The 16,620-nt window shown below is 43.5% G+C and overlaps 1 protein-coding gene across 1 annotated transcript; it reads left to right on the top strand.

The window, feature by feature from the left end:
* Nucleotides 1-329: 329 nt before the first annotated feature.
* ERGIC3 (ERGIC and golgi 3) lies at nt 330-14,491 on the top strand (the record flags this gene model as incomplete). The annotated part of the gene is made up of 12 exons (XM_010021622.1): nt 330-417; nt 1,130-1,249; nt 2,030-2,123; nt 2,914-3,079; nt 3,798-3,855; nt 6,753-6,767; nt 9,576-9,607; nt 10,259-10,355; nt 11,707-11,771; nt 12,630-12,766; nt 13,700-13,755; nt 14,412-14,491. Coding segments are annotated over 12 exons (1,008 nt in total), but the record flags the coding sequence as incomplete, so codon positions are not given.
* Between the last annotated feature and the right edge of the window lie 2,129 nt (nt 14,492-16,620).

The raw sequence follows: 16,620 nt of genomic DNA, 5'->3' as shown, positions 1-16,620 counted from the left end.
CGTGTCCTCCCTCCCGTGGCGCAGAGGTTGTCCTGTGGCCTCCTGTGATGAGCGCCTCAAACCCTGTCCCGCTGCCTGCGCCGGCCACGGGCACGGCAAAGAGAGCGAGCAGGACCCCCCATCCCAGCCCAGCACTGAGGTTCCCAAAGGATGGGCTGTTGTAAGAGCCTCAGCAGTGGCAAGTGCTTGGCTGGCGCGGGAGGCAGCAGCTCCTGTGTCTCACAAATGCCACGTCTTAAACGTCAGCTCGTGGGCCAGAGCCGTGGAGGGAAAGAAGCCCTTTGATTTGCTGGCAAGTGGAACAGGACTCTCTTTTTCCTTTGCTCTAGGTTCATCCGGAATTGTACGTGGACAAATCGAGGGGAGATAAACTGAAGATCAACCTCGATGTTATTTTCCCACATATGCCCTGTGCTTGTGAGTCAGACTTCTGAGTACTGGGGATGATTTTGCTACTTGCTGGGAGGCCCAGTGTGCCTGGTGCTTCCGAGTGCTGCGCTGCTGCCTGGGCCACAGGCAAGGAGGAACTGGTGATGGCTGTGATTCCGCCGTCATTCCAGCCAGGCCGGGCACTTAAACCAGTGCTCCCAGTGAGGCAGTGCTATTTTTCTAGATTATAAATGAGGGTAACATGCATAAATCCCCTTTACGCGTGCGAATGGTCTTGTATTTGGTCACAGAGCTCAGTCATACCAAAAAAGCTGGCGCAGAGTTCACTTGGGACTCTCGACGTAACTGCAGTGGTTGAAAAACTCGAGAGCTTCCTTTGGAAGTTATTTGAGGAGGCAAAACTTTTCTGTGATTTTTGTACTTCGCTTCTGGCTGTAACACCCTGCTTCTTGTTCTGTTGTAGTAATTCCTTTGGGTAATGCACTGGGCCTGATGTAGCAAGTCTGACTTCCTTCTGACCACCCAAGCTGGTCTTTGCCTTCTTTACATCTAATAGAGTGTGGGAAGGCAAGAGAGGCTGGAAGGCTGTTATTTTGTGCAGAGAAGCTGTCAGTCTGGCACATTCTTGTTTCCCTCGCTGAAAGATTGTGTCTTTTCACTGGTCAAATGGATCCTCAGCCTGCCACAGGCCATAACAAATGTGTGGTCATCAACTGCTTTCCTTGCTCACTGGTTTCAGATCTGAGCATTGATGCCATGGACGTAGCAGGAGAGCAGCAGCTGGATGTAGAGCACAATCTGTTTAAGCAACGTTTGGATAAAGCTGGCAATCGTGTGACTCCAGAGGCCGAGAGACACGGTGAGATGCTGTTCTGCCTTGCTTGGATGGATGCTCTCATAATCTTCCCATCACTGTGTGCCTGTTTTGAGAACAAGTGACAGCTGAAGAGCATTTAAATACCTCAAAAGTCTTGCAGAGTTTGTAGCACACAAATCTATTAAAGGGGCAGATCAGACAAACTCCAGTTGTACTCGCTACTTATGCGAGGCAGATTTTTGCCTAGTTCCTCTGAAATTACAACAAGGACTCGTGGATGGATTTCAGCTGCTGAGTGAATGGACTTTTACAACGGGAAGTGCAGCAGCTGTTCTGGCAAACCTTGGCTGTCTTTAAATCACAGTGGGCTGACAAATGGGCCAACCTGGTTGGAGGAGAGACCCTTTCTCCAGGGAAGGCTCCAGTGACTGGACACTTAAGCCTAAGCTTGCACCTTACTGCATTTACTTTGTGCATGTTAATGCACACCTGATAAATCTATTCTAGTTGCTTTATCAGTTACAAGTTGTAGTATGTGGTCCCTGGCTACAGAAACCTCTTCTCTGTGTTATTTGTTTATTAGGACTCATCCTGGTCCTTCAATACAAACCAGAAACAAGTGTGGCCAAGTGTTACCATCCGAGAGTGATACTGTCCTAGAGTTTCCTTTCCAAACATGAGCATCTTTTCTGGGAGCAAGTGTGGTTCTGTGTAACAGCATAAAGTAAATTAGTTGATCTGTATCACTCAGTTGAGCAGAACAAGAGTACGAGATACCTTTTCTAGACATGCCTCATCACTCTGAATCCTCTTTTGTCTTAGAGCTGGGGAAAGAAGAGGAAAAAGTGTTTGATCCAAATTCTTTGGATGCTGATCGCTGTGAGAGCTGTTACGGGGCAGAGTCAGAGGACATTCGGTAACTTCTATACCTTTTTCTATCTTCTTAACACTTGAATTCACACTGTTATGTTGCATTTGTTTTCTTTTCCAAATGTCTGTGTAGATCTATGCAATTAAATCGTCCTGGGCACATGTTCAGGGAATGGCGAGAATTGTTGTGGCTTTGGTATGCCTTTGGAAGATGCACTCCTGTTTGTGAAGAACATGCAGAGCTAGGTTGTCTAGTTCCTCTGTATGCCTGTTTAGGGGCAGTGCAAGCTGCACAGACTTTGCAGTAGCACAAAGCTTGTGTCTCAGCAAACTATCCTTTCTGGAGTTATTTTGTGTCCAGAGAGGAGAACCAAGAAGGAAACCTGTTTTTTCCTGTGACCAAGGTGTTTTCCAGCGGTAGAAAGGTAATGAAAAAAGTTTGCTATTAACCTTCCTTCCCATTTTGACAATCTTAGCCTAAAAAGAGAGCAGAGGAGGAGTAGAAGCAGGCAGATGCTTTGTTCACATGGGGAAGTTCCAAACTGCTCAGAGCTGTGGGACACTGACCTTGGTTTTTTAGCACATTTCTTTGTCAAGGAGTGACTTGGCTGTCTCACTGGACAGGCAAAGCCCTCTTCAGACTCAAGCACTGCATTAAACCAGCTTGCATCCTCATGCCAACATCTCAGTACAACAAGAAGCTCGAGCTCCTTTAGGAGCACCGGGCCACCTTTCAAGGTCTGGTCCCTGATGTTTCCTTTACTGCTTTGTTGAAGAAGAATCCGACAAGGATTCCAAGTGACAAAGATGGTAAGATGGTGTTTGTGCTTTTGCAGGTGTTGTAACACTTGTGACGATGTCAGAGAAGCCTACAGGCGGCGAGGCTGGGCCTTCAAGAACCCAGATAGCATAGAGCAGTGCAAGAGGGAAGGGTTTAGCCAGAAAATGCAAGAGCAGAAGAATGAGGGCTGCCAAGTGTATGGTTTCTTAGAGGTCAACAAGGTGAGACATGGGTTTTGCTGTGAACCTGCTGCATGATGGTGAAAAGGCAAAGTTCCTCTCCTTCTCCAGCTCTAGGTGTTCCCAGGCCTGGAATGTAATAACCCCTGGGCTCAGCAGGTGCTTGTGCTCGTGAAATGGGTTCAGTAGGAGAGTCAGGAAAAGTGGTGGGAAGGGGCTAATCCTCTGGCTGGTTGTGTGGGCTGGCGGGAAGCACGCTGGCTGGAGAAGTTTTGCATTTCCCACTGTCTAGCTAGTGAGTCTTGTTGCTGAGGTTTCTGGGGAGGAGAGGCAGCTTCTCTGAGGCTGAGTGTTCCCACCTGCCCTACTAGTCTTAAAACAGGTCACTGGTAGATGCTGGAGATAACAGTAACCAACAACCTGCCAGCAGAGGTGCTGGAGAGAGTGAAATTTTAGTTTAGTGCTTTATTTTTACATGCAGCTTCTTTTTGTGACTGTGTACATGGGATCACCACTGCTTATTGTATGAAGGGTTTTTTACTCTGCTCACTCTCCTCACAGTTACTCTCTCAAGCCCTCTTATGTGATACCATTTTGCATTTCCTGCAGCAACAGTCAGTTCCCTCCCAGTAAATTCCTCCTCCTTCTCATTTTTCTGTCCACTAAAGTAATTTGCATAAACCAGTTATTTTCAACATCAGTATGTATTTATATTTATATAGATTCAAACCTTTTAATGAAAGATTCCTCTTTCTTGCAGGTAGCTGGAAATTTTCACTTTGCGCCAGGAAAGAGTTTCCAACAGTCTCATGTACATGGTAAAGTATTTTCTTTCCCTGTTTATTGGCCTTTAGCTCCAAGTCTACCTGACCTTTTTCTCTGAATTTCTTTGAATGCAGAATCATAAAATGGTTGGGTTGGAAGGGACCTTGAAGATCATCTAATTCCAACCCCCCTGCCATGGGGTTGCAATGTCTTTGCATTGCTCTCCGTAGTAGTAAAGGGCTGCTTCAGTGGGGAGGATGTTTTTGAATTGTTGTAACAAAGGTTTAGAACCATCATGGACAAATAGAAAAGTGGTTTCTGGAGGGGCTGCCACATGGGTGGGGAAGAACTTGGAGGAGAATGAGAGACTACCCAGAAACAGTCTCATTTGTTTTATAAAACTTTGCTGCTCTGCTGTAAACTAGCCTCAAGGAAGTTGTTCAGTCCAGGACCTGAGTATCAGTATCTCTGGAAGGGATATTTTGGAGAATGCTTCAGGAGAATTTTAAAGCAATTCAGAACTTTTAGAGTAAAATTTAAGTTACAGAGGACTTCCACAACTGTATACATACACACACACAGAGTGTCCAGAATAATAGCAGTAGCTTATAGAATCATAGAGTGATTTCGGTTGGAAGAGTCCTTTAAAAGTCATCTAGTCCAACCCCCCTTGAAAGGAACAGGGACATCTTCAAGTAGATCAGGTTGCTCACAGCCCCTTACAGCCTGGCCTTGAATGTTTCCAGGGATGGGGCATCTACCACCTCTCTGGGCAACCTGTACCAGTGTTTCACTGCCCTGATTCCTTGTATCTAGTCTGAATCTACCCTCTCCTAGTTAAAGAACTACAACTTGTCCTGTCGCTACAGGTCCTGTTAAAAGGTCACACCCTCTGGATGTGGCCATCCAACCAATTCCTCATCCACTGAATAGTCCACCCTCGAAATCCATATCTCTCCCAAGTTAGAGAGAAGGATGTTGTAAGTTTTATGGTAGTCCAAATAGTCAACGTCAATATCTCTCCCCTTTCCTGATGATACAGTCACTCCACTGTAGAAGGCCACTAGGTTGGTCAGGCAGGACTTGCCCTTGGTGAAGCCATGCTGACTGTCTCAAATCACCTCCATGTCCTTCCTGTGCCTTAACATAGCTTCTAGGAAGATCTGATCCATGACTTTCCCAGGCACAGTGGTGAGGCAACTATACAAGCCAATTCCCTCAGGACACTGGGATGCTTTTTGTCAGGTCCCATAGACAAAACGCATTGTTCAGGTTCCTCAGGTTGTCATGAACATGATCTTCTCTTACTGTGGGAGGGACTTTGCTCCCTTATATCTTTAGCAAGAACTTGATAGAAAATATTTGTGGTTTAATGGAATGTTTGCAGTTACCCTGATCAGGTTTTTGAAGTGTAATATTACACTTAATGTTTTGAATGCTGAGTGTCAAAAGGACATAACAGTCTTTGACTGAAGACTGGTTGTCATTTTTTAGGTCCCTTGGTATCTTCTCACTGGTAATCAAGAGCAAGTGACATGAATTCTTTTTTTCTGCAGACACTGCAGCCTCTTTCTCTGTTCCTTTCCTGGAACACTGGTTTCCCCACTGGTTGTGGGGCTGCTACTATTGCACAGGCCTTGTACAGATACCACTTCCTCATCTGAGCTCTTCTCCTGCCCATTGGACAGTGTGGTACTCGATCCCCATCAGTCAAGGACACTATTTTGGTGTGGAAGAGATCCAGATCCTCTGGTAGATCACCTGTACATTATTCCTTCCACAGAGGGTGTTTGTGTGAGCTCATTCTAACTTCTGACCCAGAGTGGTGTCTGCCAGGGAATAAATCATTTTCACCCCCAAACTGGATACTGGAGGATGAGATTCTTATTTGTTGCTCAGGACTTTTTTTTTTATGCTGATAAGCTTCTTTCAGCGTTTTGGTGTCTTGGTGCTGAAAGATGCAACGTCTCACCTTCCTGTGCAGGTGGACAAAGTGTTCTCAAGTTACATCAAGTCTGTTTTGGAGACCACAGATGTGATGTTTCCATTTGTCACTGCACTATAATCCACCAGAACTCAGGTCATAGCAGTTGTTTGGAATGCCTGGTCTTTTACAAGCAGCCATCTGGAGGCTCTCCATACATTACATACTTCTCCAAACCAAAACTCACGCTGTTGTAGAAGCACCACCAGGGATATAGCATGTGGCAAAGGGGATTGAAATTGCTGTGTGAAGGATTCAGAGGCCCAAATGTGAGGAGGTGTAAGTCTATGACAGTTATTGGTTAGTCATGCATGGTATTGAATATATGTGAATGGTCTTTCTAAACAAACAAAAATGGAAGCTACTTCACCTCCTTTGAGCTATGCCATCCAAACTTGCACTTCCCCTGCCCTCCATCCTTCCAGGTATTGCCTTTGTTGGGATATTGCAATGGAATGAGCAAAAGCAACCTCATGGTTTGCTGCATTGTCTGTGCATCAGGTGTGATGAAAGAAGCACACGACTGATTAAAGACAAAAACTTGTTACCCAGCTTTGAACTTTGATGTTGTGAATCCAGAGAGCACTTCTGGATAGCTTTGGTTTCTCCTAAAATGATCTTTCTGTTATCTTAAGACTGAAAAAGAATCTTAACTATAACCAGCATTGTCCTCTGGCATGCTGCTTTGGAACTCATTTAACATATATGGGCATCCCGCTGTATTTTTCCTTTTGGTGATTAATTCCTGCAGATTTGTTCCTCTGTTAAACTTTATGGTTGCTTGTCCCTGTCAGTCCTTTGGCTAGCTAGGGAGTCATTTTATATGGCCTAGAAAGCACACCAGCAAAGCTGTTACTCTTCTTTTTGGTACATGATTTAAATGCTGCTCTATCTGAATCTCTGTATCATTTTGTTGAAAGGACCTGAATATTTCTCTTTTCTCTCCTACTCTGCTCATTTTTGCAGTGCACGCTGTTGAGAGTAAGTGTTGCTGTATCCTTTGTTTTTTGTCCCCTCCAAAACTTTACTACAGAACTAATGTAATTTCGATTATTTGCTGTGCCCATGAATCTCCTTTGAGAGGAGCTGTTGATCTAGGCTGGGAGTTGAGAAGATTTCCTGCAAGCTAAAAGGAGAGGCATCCCAGGTCATTCTTCTGTGGTAAATGAGGGCACCAGATTGAAAAGGTTGAGAATCTTTGTCTTAATCAATTTGAATATATGAGTATTGGAGATAATGTGTTGGCAGGTTAATAGTTGCTCTGTGCAAATAATGTAATTGAGGGGGACATGGTGACAAGGGGGAGAGACTTCTGCCATTTGAAGTCAGATGGGGTAATGATCTCATTGAATCTCATTTGTACAACAGGCTAGAGAATTTCTCCTGGGAATTCATGCTAATCTCAGAATACTTGGTAGGAGGTTTTCCAAGGGTTTGTAAGCCACTGGATTTTTTTAAGGGTGACCATTCCGGGCTGAGATGTGATGTTTCAACTCGGGAACATCTGGTAGAGGGCTCAGGCTTTTGGATTTGCTCCTTCCCTCCCCTAGCTGCAACGTTTTCTGTGTTGCTTCTTGCCTCAATCCCCTCTTCACAATGCATCCTTATGCCACTTTTCCTCTTCCTGTAAGGTATTTTCCTGTAGAAAATTCATCCCCAGTTTGAAAATTGGCATCCTAGCTCACCTTGGAGCACTGTGTTTGAGTAGCTGTGTCTTGGGTTTCTTGCAGTCTTCATGTGTTTATTGACAGAGTTCTGAGTGGCCTAAAGTGCTGTTAACCTATTTTACAGTTAAAGGACTGAATTTTGGAGTCTGAGGGGGCTTTGTGGTTGTTCAGCTCAGAAATGCTAGATGGGGAGATTCTTCAGATACAGTTCTTAAAACTGTTCCTAAAAGAGTGAAGAAAACTAGTTTATACAAAGCCAAACAGACTTCTTGACAAACTTGAGATGTTTTACAGGTCTCTTTATTTTATCTAGCTAGGCACTTACCTGCAGTTACAGGAAGGAAGAGTATGTTTTTCTGTTTCTTCAGGAATAACAGTCTCCAGTCTTAGCTGACAAGTCTCTTAAAATCTTCTGTTTATTGTCTAAGCAGGCTAGGCCACTGCACTCTTGACTTAAGTGCAAACAGTACTGCAGCATGAAGCAGGGTGTTGCAGGTAACCATTAAGAAAACCAGCACAGCATAATCCCAAGGCCACTTCTCCCTTCTTCCCTTTCCCTGCCACCATTTCACATCTGTTTCCAGATTTTTAGTCAAGAGTTTCTTTTTTAAAGCCAAAGGAGTTCTTTGCTCCAGCTGCAGCACAGGCACACAAACCACTGTGCTAGTGGCAGTGATAGGCCTGCCTGCTTGTCAGAGGCAGCAACAGGACTGTCCGAAGCCACTGCAGCTCTGGGCACTTTGTAATGCAGAACCATTGCCTTAATTCAAGTGACTGCAGCCTTAGTTTCTGAGCATTGAACATTTTAACTGTGACATGCAAGGGCCTCTCCCAAATCGTTAGGAGGAGTATCATTCAGGCTTAGCATTTCCTTTCCTAACTGTATATTCTCAGTTTTGCATGCATATCTCTTTAGGTTTAGTAAGGGTTTTATAGGACTACAAGTAAAGCTTCTGGCGTTTTCTTGAAAGATGTTAGTGGAAAAAAGATTTAGTTCACAGCACATTTATATTAATTGAATGTTTTAAAGGAGAGGTGAGTTCCAATTAGTTCTTTAGCTTTGTAGCCTGTCTTGTGCTAGGCTGTGTATCAGAAACCCTTCAAAGGAGCAGCCCTTGGTGATCTGACTCCATCAGCTCCCAGAATAATAGCCTATGATTTTTGAAGTGTGTTTTTTCTTTGCTAAGGTGCAAGTTGAGGTCTCGGTTTCTGAGTGTGTGAATTTACCTGGTAAAATGTGCCATGGCCTCTGGCCACTTTAAGATCATTGTGTGACTTTGGCTAACCTGGTAGGAGCAATACTGAAATCAAGTTGTAAGGTATATTTTCACCCTGAGACTGATGCTTCTGGCATTGCATAAAGTCATTTAAGTAGCCAACCAAAAGATATCTGTTGTCTTCCATTGCCTCTATCTTTGCTAGATCCCTTCTGGGGGTACGTGCTGCTGCTGGTGTCATACTGCTGTATGCAGGTAGGGCAGAGAGAGGACAGGCCAAATTCCCCAAGCCCTAGTGTCAGTGACAGTCCCCTTGGCCCCACCAGTGCTTGGCAAATTCCCTGGTCAGGCCATCCCCACAAAGACTTTTCCTTCCCAGCGTGTTCTCTGGGCAGCAGTAACAAGGCTGATAGAGTGCTGGCAGTCGCCAAGATGATGATGATTTCTTTAGGGCACTTGCGTCTGATGTTAAGGCACATGCTCTGCTCAGTTGTTAGTTCAGATCTGTTGTGCTTCTGTGTTTTACCGTAGTGAGAGGAGCTACGTGTGTCAGTTGGTGACTGAGGCAACAGTGCAGTTTTCCTGGCTTGCCCCTGCCATCTTGTTTTTGCCCTAGATTAAGAATACATTCAGGTGAGGACTGAAATACCTAATGTGAAGAAACCCCACATTAAAGTTCCTTTTCCTCACTGTAGCAGTGGCTAGTCTCTGGCAGGAGGGGAATTGCAGCAGTTTCATCTATCACATGCCCTACTGCAAGCAAGAAAGAAACCCAGGCAATTTTCTTGCCGTTTTAGATCGCAACATGGACATGAGAGGAGCTACCTTTTAAGCTAGAATAAGGTAAATAGATCTGCTTGTTACCACAGTGTGAACTATATTGTTACACTATTTTTCTGTTACAGTTCATGATCTGCAGAGCTTCGGACTTGATAATGTAAGTGTTGCCAAGATAGTGTTCTAGTTTTCTTCATCTATTTTCCTTCTGTATTTCCTCACCTTTGCTCCATTGAGATCGTAGTGTTCTGATGCCAGCTGGATTTGGCTTTATGAGTCTGAGCAGAACCTGGGAAGGTTTCACACAGGGCTCTGAAGTACATTCTGGGACATCTGCACATTGCTTGGCAAGCCTGTTCCCCTCTACCTGAGGCTGCCTTGCTCCTTAATTTGTGCTTCCCAATTTTCTAAGGTTGACAGTTTCACAACTGCTTCTATTGGAGTTTACCTTGTGCTGGGAGGAAAGCAGGAGATACCCATGCCTGTGCCACTGAGGCAGCTTAACAGCATGGTGCAACTATGGCAGGGGCAGGCAGAGGACTGGGTAGGAGAGTCTGCTCTGTAGATGGGTAGGAAGGACACCTGAATCTGGTGATTTCCAGCAGGAGAAGGATAAATTCCAATCTTGGAGTCTCCCATGAATAAAAAAGATTAGCAAGTGCTTTGGAGTTTACTGTCAAGACACACAGAGTAAGGGAGGATCTGTCTATTCCAGAGCCATGCTCAGAAAAATACACAAATAATTGATTTTAGGCCCCTTACCTTGTACCTTGGATGCTGTGCAGTTGAGTTATTGGCATTTCCATTTCAGATCAATATGACGCACTATATCAAACATCTCTCCTTTGGAAGGGATTATCCAGGCATTGTGAACCCTCTGGATGGGACGGATGTCACTGCGCAGCAAGGTAAAAGCCAGCTAAGAGAAATCTCCTTTTAAATGACTGTATTAATAAGGAGCTAAGTTCTCAGTCCTTAACAAGAACCTTGACAGTATTGTGCAAAACGTGGACTCCTCCACCTTGTGCTCTTTCTGTCTCTGTTCATCTGGAACAAATCTGCCAGTGTGTTTTGATTCTGTGAGCTTTCTGAAAGATCTCTTTCAGTGTTCATAGGTGCCCAACAGCAGGTACAGCACATCACTGTTAGATGCCTACATTGGCCCTGTCTAGCTGCGGGCAGTAGGAGATAAGCAGAAGATGCAGCATAGATTAAAAAGGCATAATTGGTAGTTGCTGGAGAGCCGTGGTGTCTGCCTGACCTTCATCTACCCAACAGTAACAGCTGAACAGCAGCAGTGAGGTTGAAATATTGCTGATCTTTTCTAGATGGCTCCAGTTTGCTGGCTGGAAAACGAAAGACAATTCTCTCCTCATGCTACTACTGCTCAAACTGTTACCTTGGTTTATTTACACAAGCCTGATTGTGTGCATTTTCCAGTTCATAAACCACTGCAGACATCAGTTATTTGTTTAGATCCCCTGAAGTCTGCAAAGTTTGTCTTTGCAGGTACTTGGGGTGCTGGTTTATAATCAATTTGGAGAAAGAAGTCATTTGCTTTAAAATAGTGATAGGATTATTAATCCTCCCTGAATCCATTCCTTTAAATTTTCCACCATCGATTTTAATTCTTAAAAACTCAAATCAAAGGATGGTGCTTAAAATAAAATACAGAAAAATGAAAAGGTGCCATAATCCTTGATACAATCATGATGCCACAGTTTTTCTGTGGAATAACACACTCTGTGAGAGAGGACCCATAGCTGGCTGGTAAAATTCTCTCTGTAGGTTGTGAAGCTTTCCAACCTGGGCCTCAGAGAACCTGTTGGCAAATCCTTGAGGAATTAGGACTACTTAGGAATAATTCCTTGGTGATGTTATGACTACTTAGGAATAATTCCTTGGTGATGTTACGACCTTAAATATAAAGGTTTTCATGTGCTAGAATAAGAATTTTCAAGAAGTTGCAGTGGTAAAACAGTAGCAAGGTAACCACTTTGTAGAAAGTTTTCCATTTAGTCAAGACCCAAATGCCAGTAGTTTCAGTTTTGGTTGGGGCAGGAACGGGATTCACTTTGGCAAAAGGAAAACTCATGTCAGCCATTAACTTTATTGTCCTTGAAAACCCCCAGGAGCTCTTGTGTGGAAGGATGTTCTCTGACAAGTTAAACAAACCCAGGTTGTGTCTAGCTAGCCTGTCAGCTGAGCTTTCCAGCTCTTCCATGGTTATTAACTGTGTCTCTCTGTCTTCGCTTATAGCTTCCATGATGTTTCAGTATTTTGTCAAAGTGGTCCCCACGGTGTATATGAAAGTAGATGGTGAAGTAAGTACCTTTTCCCCTATTGTTTTGGCAAGCAACACAATCTGTTTGACTTCCTTCATGTCACCACCCCTGCAAGAATAACAGTGTTTGTGGTGTAATATTACCTGTAATGTCACAGCAGTGATGAAGCAGATTTCAGCCTTCTCCGTCCCACCTAGATCAAAATGTTTTCATCTTGTTCCCTCATGAATCCCTCATAGTGCATGCTCGGGAGAAGTCAAAGCAGCAAGGAAATCCTAAAAATGTTCTTTGGGGAATAAGCCAAGATCAGCTTCTCTCCAATTTAAAAACTCCTTTAGCCTTTGAAAGAGCGTGGGTAGATTTTCCAGCCCTGCTTTCAGAATATGTCCTTCTTTTGGAACAGGTAGGATAAAACTATTACTGAGGAGATAGCAGGGTGAGGCAAAGATCCTGAGAACAGAAACTGTCCTTCTGCAGCCCTGACACTCTCCTGCCTTTGTGTATTAGTTCCTTTTTCCTCGCTTTTGAATACATGAGGCTTTCTCACCTCAGTGCAGTCTCTTGAAACATGCTTAGGTGGACTGTGTTTTGGTATAGGATGATTTGGTGTTGGGGTTGAGGTTGAGAGGGACAGCTTATGCCATTACTTGCCAGCAGAGACTAAAACAGTCCAGTCTGGGGACAGATGCGTCACTAATCCTTTGGCTGGCTGCAGCTTTAATGGCTAGACCTGGTGGTGCTGTTTAAGACTCTTTGTAACCGCTGTCAAGGTCTCCACAAGTGAGTGGGCAGGACTACATTGATATGGTTCACCTAACAAATGGCTTGGTAGCCTAATAGTAGCCTTTCCTTTTCCCTGTTAACTAAACAATGTTTGCTGTGTTTGTTTCCTGCTAGGTGGTAAGGACTAACCAATTTTCAGTTACACGACATGAGAAAATAGCCAACGGGCTACTAGGAGACCAGGGCCTGCCTGGCGTATTTGTGCTCTATGAGCTTTCACCCATGATGGTGAAGCTGACAGAGAAACACAGGTAAGAGACATTTCAATCTATTTAATTCCATTCATTTTTGTCTTTTTGCATAGGTTAAAACTCCATCCTCGCTTAGACATGACCGTGCAAATGCCTGTAAGCCATCCAAGCCCCTTCCCAGTCAGTGGAGAGGAAGAGGCTCTCTCAGATGCCCTTCCTCTCCATGGGAGCAGCTGAAGGGTTCAGGGGTTTTCTGATAGTATCTGAAGCATTTTAATCCACTATCTAGATGAAGAAGAAAATTGGAGCAGTGAGCAGAAGTCTGATACAGCGGTTCGTGGATCAAACTAATTTCCTCAAAGTCTTTTTTTAGTGTGAAGACTAGTTTTATATAGCATACCCATCTTATCAGCACCTACAGCACCAACCTGGTTACTTACTCTGCATTTGCTATAGCTTTTCTATGTGTCATGGTTAGTGTGAAACCTCTTTCTTTTCTTCAGGTCCTCCATTAATCACAGGCATGTAGTTACAGGGGAATGGAAGATGTTTTAGCTGTTTGATCTTTTAGGATCATAATAAGTGACAGCCAATGGCTATACCTTAAAATATATTAGCATATGCTTAGGGATTTAGTTTTTGAGTTACAGAAGTCTGCTGTGTATTCTGTCTGAGTAGTGATGGATAAAATCTTAGGGATTAAAAGGTTTATAAATTCAGTACTTGCCTCCAAGTGTTACAGTTGAGCTCATTAGAGCACATTGCTTTAATGCTGCCCAGTGCTGTTCAGTAAAAGTATCAGTGACAAACTCCATTCTGTAGGCAATAGGGGTTATTTGTTAAATCTGTTAATTGTCATCTATTAATTATATAATGCATACTTATGTGCTGTGATGAACATTATTATAATTATGAGTTAGTTTTTGTAAGTTGTTACTTATTTGACAGTATCTGAGCTCCTGCTGGTTGTTCAAATTGTTTTCCTCATTCTAGGTCCTTTACACACTTTCTCACGGGAGTTTGTGCCATCGTTGGAGGCATATTTACAGGTAGGAGCTCAGGTTTCTGTCCTGTGAAAGCCACCTCAATGGATGCAGGGTAGTCTGGAGTTTGTGGTGTAGTAGACCCATTCTGAGCTTTTCTGTGGTCCCAAACAAGCATTGAATTAATAGTCATCTTCAGTACTGGAGAGATTTGGGGAAAATAGTGCAGAAAGAACTAAAGGCATCCATTTATTTTGCTTTGTGTCCTTGGTGAGTAAGCATTCTCGTCTCTGGTAAAGGGCATCCATCAAGGGCAGCGCCAGATAGAGTAGCTTTCTTTTAAGGTTACTGTGAAATGAGTGAGAAATGGGAAACATGCCCTTGACAAGCTGGGTCAGGGCAATGACATGGCATAAAGCTCAGCATCAGCTTCCTCTCCAAACTATTCTCACTCATCAGTAAACACACGTAACTCTGTCTGTCTCATTTTTACCTCTGTGAGAGAGAGCTGGTTTTGGAGAAGCATGATCACCTCTGTCCTGCAAGTTGGATCTTGTCTGTCCTTATGAGATGAGCACCTTATTCTGAGCAGTAGCAGCTGTTTTCTATCTGGGGGAGCTGGAATTCCTTTTCACTGACAGAAGGGTTTGTGTTTGATTTCTGTGGTAGTTGTTGTCTCTTTGAGGGATGTCTGGCTTGATCTGTTTGTTTTTTCCTTTTAGTTGCAGGACTCATTGACTCCTTGATCTATCACTCAGCACGTGCCATCCAGAAGAAAATTGAACTTGGGAAGACGACATAGATAAGCAATGACCCCACAGAAAAACCTCTAAGGAGAAGTAAACAGTTTTTTTGAAACACAAGTGATCTTCTGAGTGCACAGGAGAAGAGGCTTGGAAGTACCAGATGGCTCTGACCACACTTAATGTTCCTGTCCCATCATTATCATTCTTTGTTTGGCATTAATAGGTAGATGGAACTGCTTGAACCTTGCTGCTATAAAGATTAGCCATCTTGTCTGGCTGTGCAGACCCTACTGTAAAACCCCTTTTGTGTCAGTCCATGTTCATCCAGTTCCACCCCCCTCCCTGAAAGAGATGCTGGAGATACTGCATTCTGTTTGCCTCCAGGCATAATGTACTGTATTGTCATGACACCTGGAATGGGTTGAAGTTGCCACCAAATAAGCTTTCTAGCAACACCATCTAGCTTTTAATCTTTCTTAGAACTGTGTCTGAGTGCTGATGCTGTATGCCAGACCTCTGTGCCAATGTGCTGTATCCCATGTAGTCCTTCCAGCTGTCCTGGGCAACATGGTGACACTTAGCACTTCTGATGTCCTTACTGTACCGTGGGGCATTGCAGTTGCTCCAGATTGCTCTTAGGAAAGATGCAAGTTGATGTTTCAGCAAAAAAAAACCTGTTTGGAGTTTTAATTGATTTTTAACTCCCATTGTGTTTTTCACTTCCCCTCTGTTTATATTTTGAAATAAAGCCCATTCTCTGTGTGTTTTGGTAAAGCATTTGGAAGAGTAATTTAATTAATGTGAACTAGTCCTGGTACTATTTGAAATTTTAATTCAAAAATACATTTGCATTGTGGCAAAGTCTGTAGCTGTCATGGTGGTTGGGGTTTTTGTCTTTTTAATGACCTACACAAGTGAGTAAAGTGGTTGGTATGTGAAATTATAGTGGGAGAAATTTGAAAATAATGAGTGAAAATGAAATGCTGTGGATTCCTGCCTCATTTTGAGGCAAGCCAGACTCACTGCTCTTAAATCCCCGCTCTGGATTTGCTTTGGTATTAACTTGGTCCAAGCAATTGGTCCAACAGTGCACACTGTGACGGGCCCAGGATCAGGTAATGCAGAAAAACAGTTATTCAATAATTAATTTGAAAATAGTTTTTGCTTTACATTTAATAAATCCATGGGATCAGGATTATATAATACTATTACAGTGCGAGGAAGGGGACAGGGTACCTGTATGTTTTATGCAGAACAAAAAGTGACCTGAACAGCTTCAACCCCTCAGCAGACTACCTAAACCTGAGAGAATAATCAGGAGGGGGAAGATGAATGGAAATAATGCAGCAAGAGTTTAACCCACAGTTAAACAGTTACCAGGTATTACTTGTCTTTGATAGGAAAGCCAACTACTTGTAAAGCTCAGGAAAACATCGAGCGCAAGGCACAGAACATGGCTTAGCACTGAGAAAACAGGGAAGGTGAGGGGTAGGTAAGTGCAAGACTTGGACTCAGTGTGGGAAACTGGTTATGACAGAGAAGAGGAACAGAAGACAAATACAGAAATGGAGATTCTGCAGAGGCAAAAAATCAATGAAGCTAAGAAGTAATACAGGTTTCAGCTATAAAATGAGAGCTTATGAGTAAGGAGTCTATTAAAATGTGATTTTAATAGACTGAAAGACCAAGTGACTCATGGCCATGGAAAAGCTGTGTCTGATTAAATGATGTTGTGATTGAATGAATGCAAAAATACATCCTGCTACCTCTGCTCTGGAGGAAAAAACCTCTTTTGGGGAGCTTTCTCCAGGGTCTGCAGTCTTGTTCTGCAGATGGAGCTCAGGCAGATTGTGCAGTCTTCCCAAAGCAGTAAATGGCTCAAAAAGTAAAGCAAATGGTAATAGATTCACCTGTGTTTTCAAGGTTTATTCAATGTAAGATCAGTTAAACTGTACTTGATTCTGTTGTCTTCAGACAGCTTGCTTGACTTTTTTCCTTTCTTACTCTTCTTTGATAGAGTTTCAAAGTTTTTTCCTTAGTCATAAAAAGGCTGCCTAAAGAACAACTACGAACATCCCCCAAAAGCTCCATCATGTGGACAGCCACGTTTGAGTGGCTGGCCACATGATGGAGGCTTTGAGAGTTCTGAGCCCTAGCAGCCTGGCTTCAGTCTCTTGGAACTGCA

Source organism: Nestor notabilis, unplaced genomic scaffold (assembly GCF_000696875.1).
Source record: "Nestor notabilis isolate BGI_N333 unplaced genomic scaffold, ASM69687v1 scaffold27109, whole genome shotgun sequence".
NCBI lineage: Eukaryota > Metazoa > Chordata > Aves > Psittaciformes > Psittacidae > Nestor > Nestor notabilis.
This window is presented reverse-complemented; position numbering and strand designations above follow the sequence as displayed.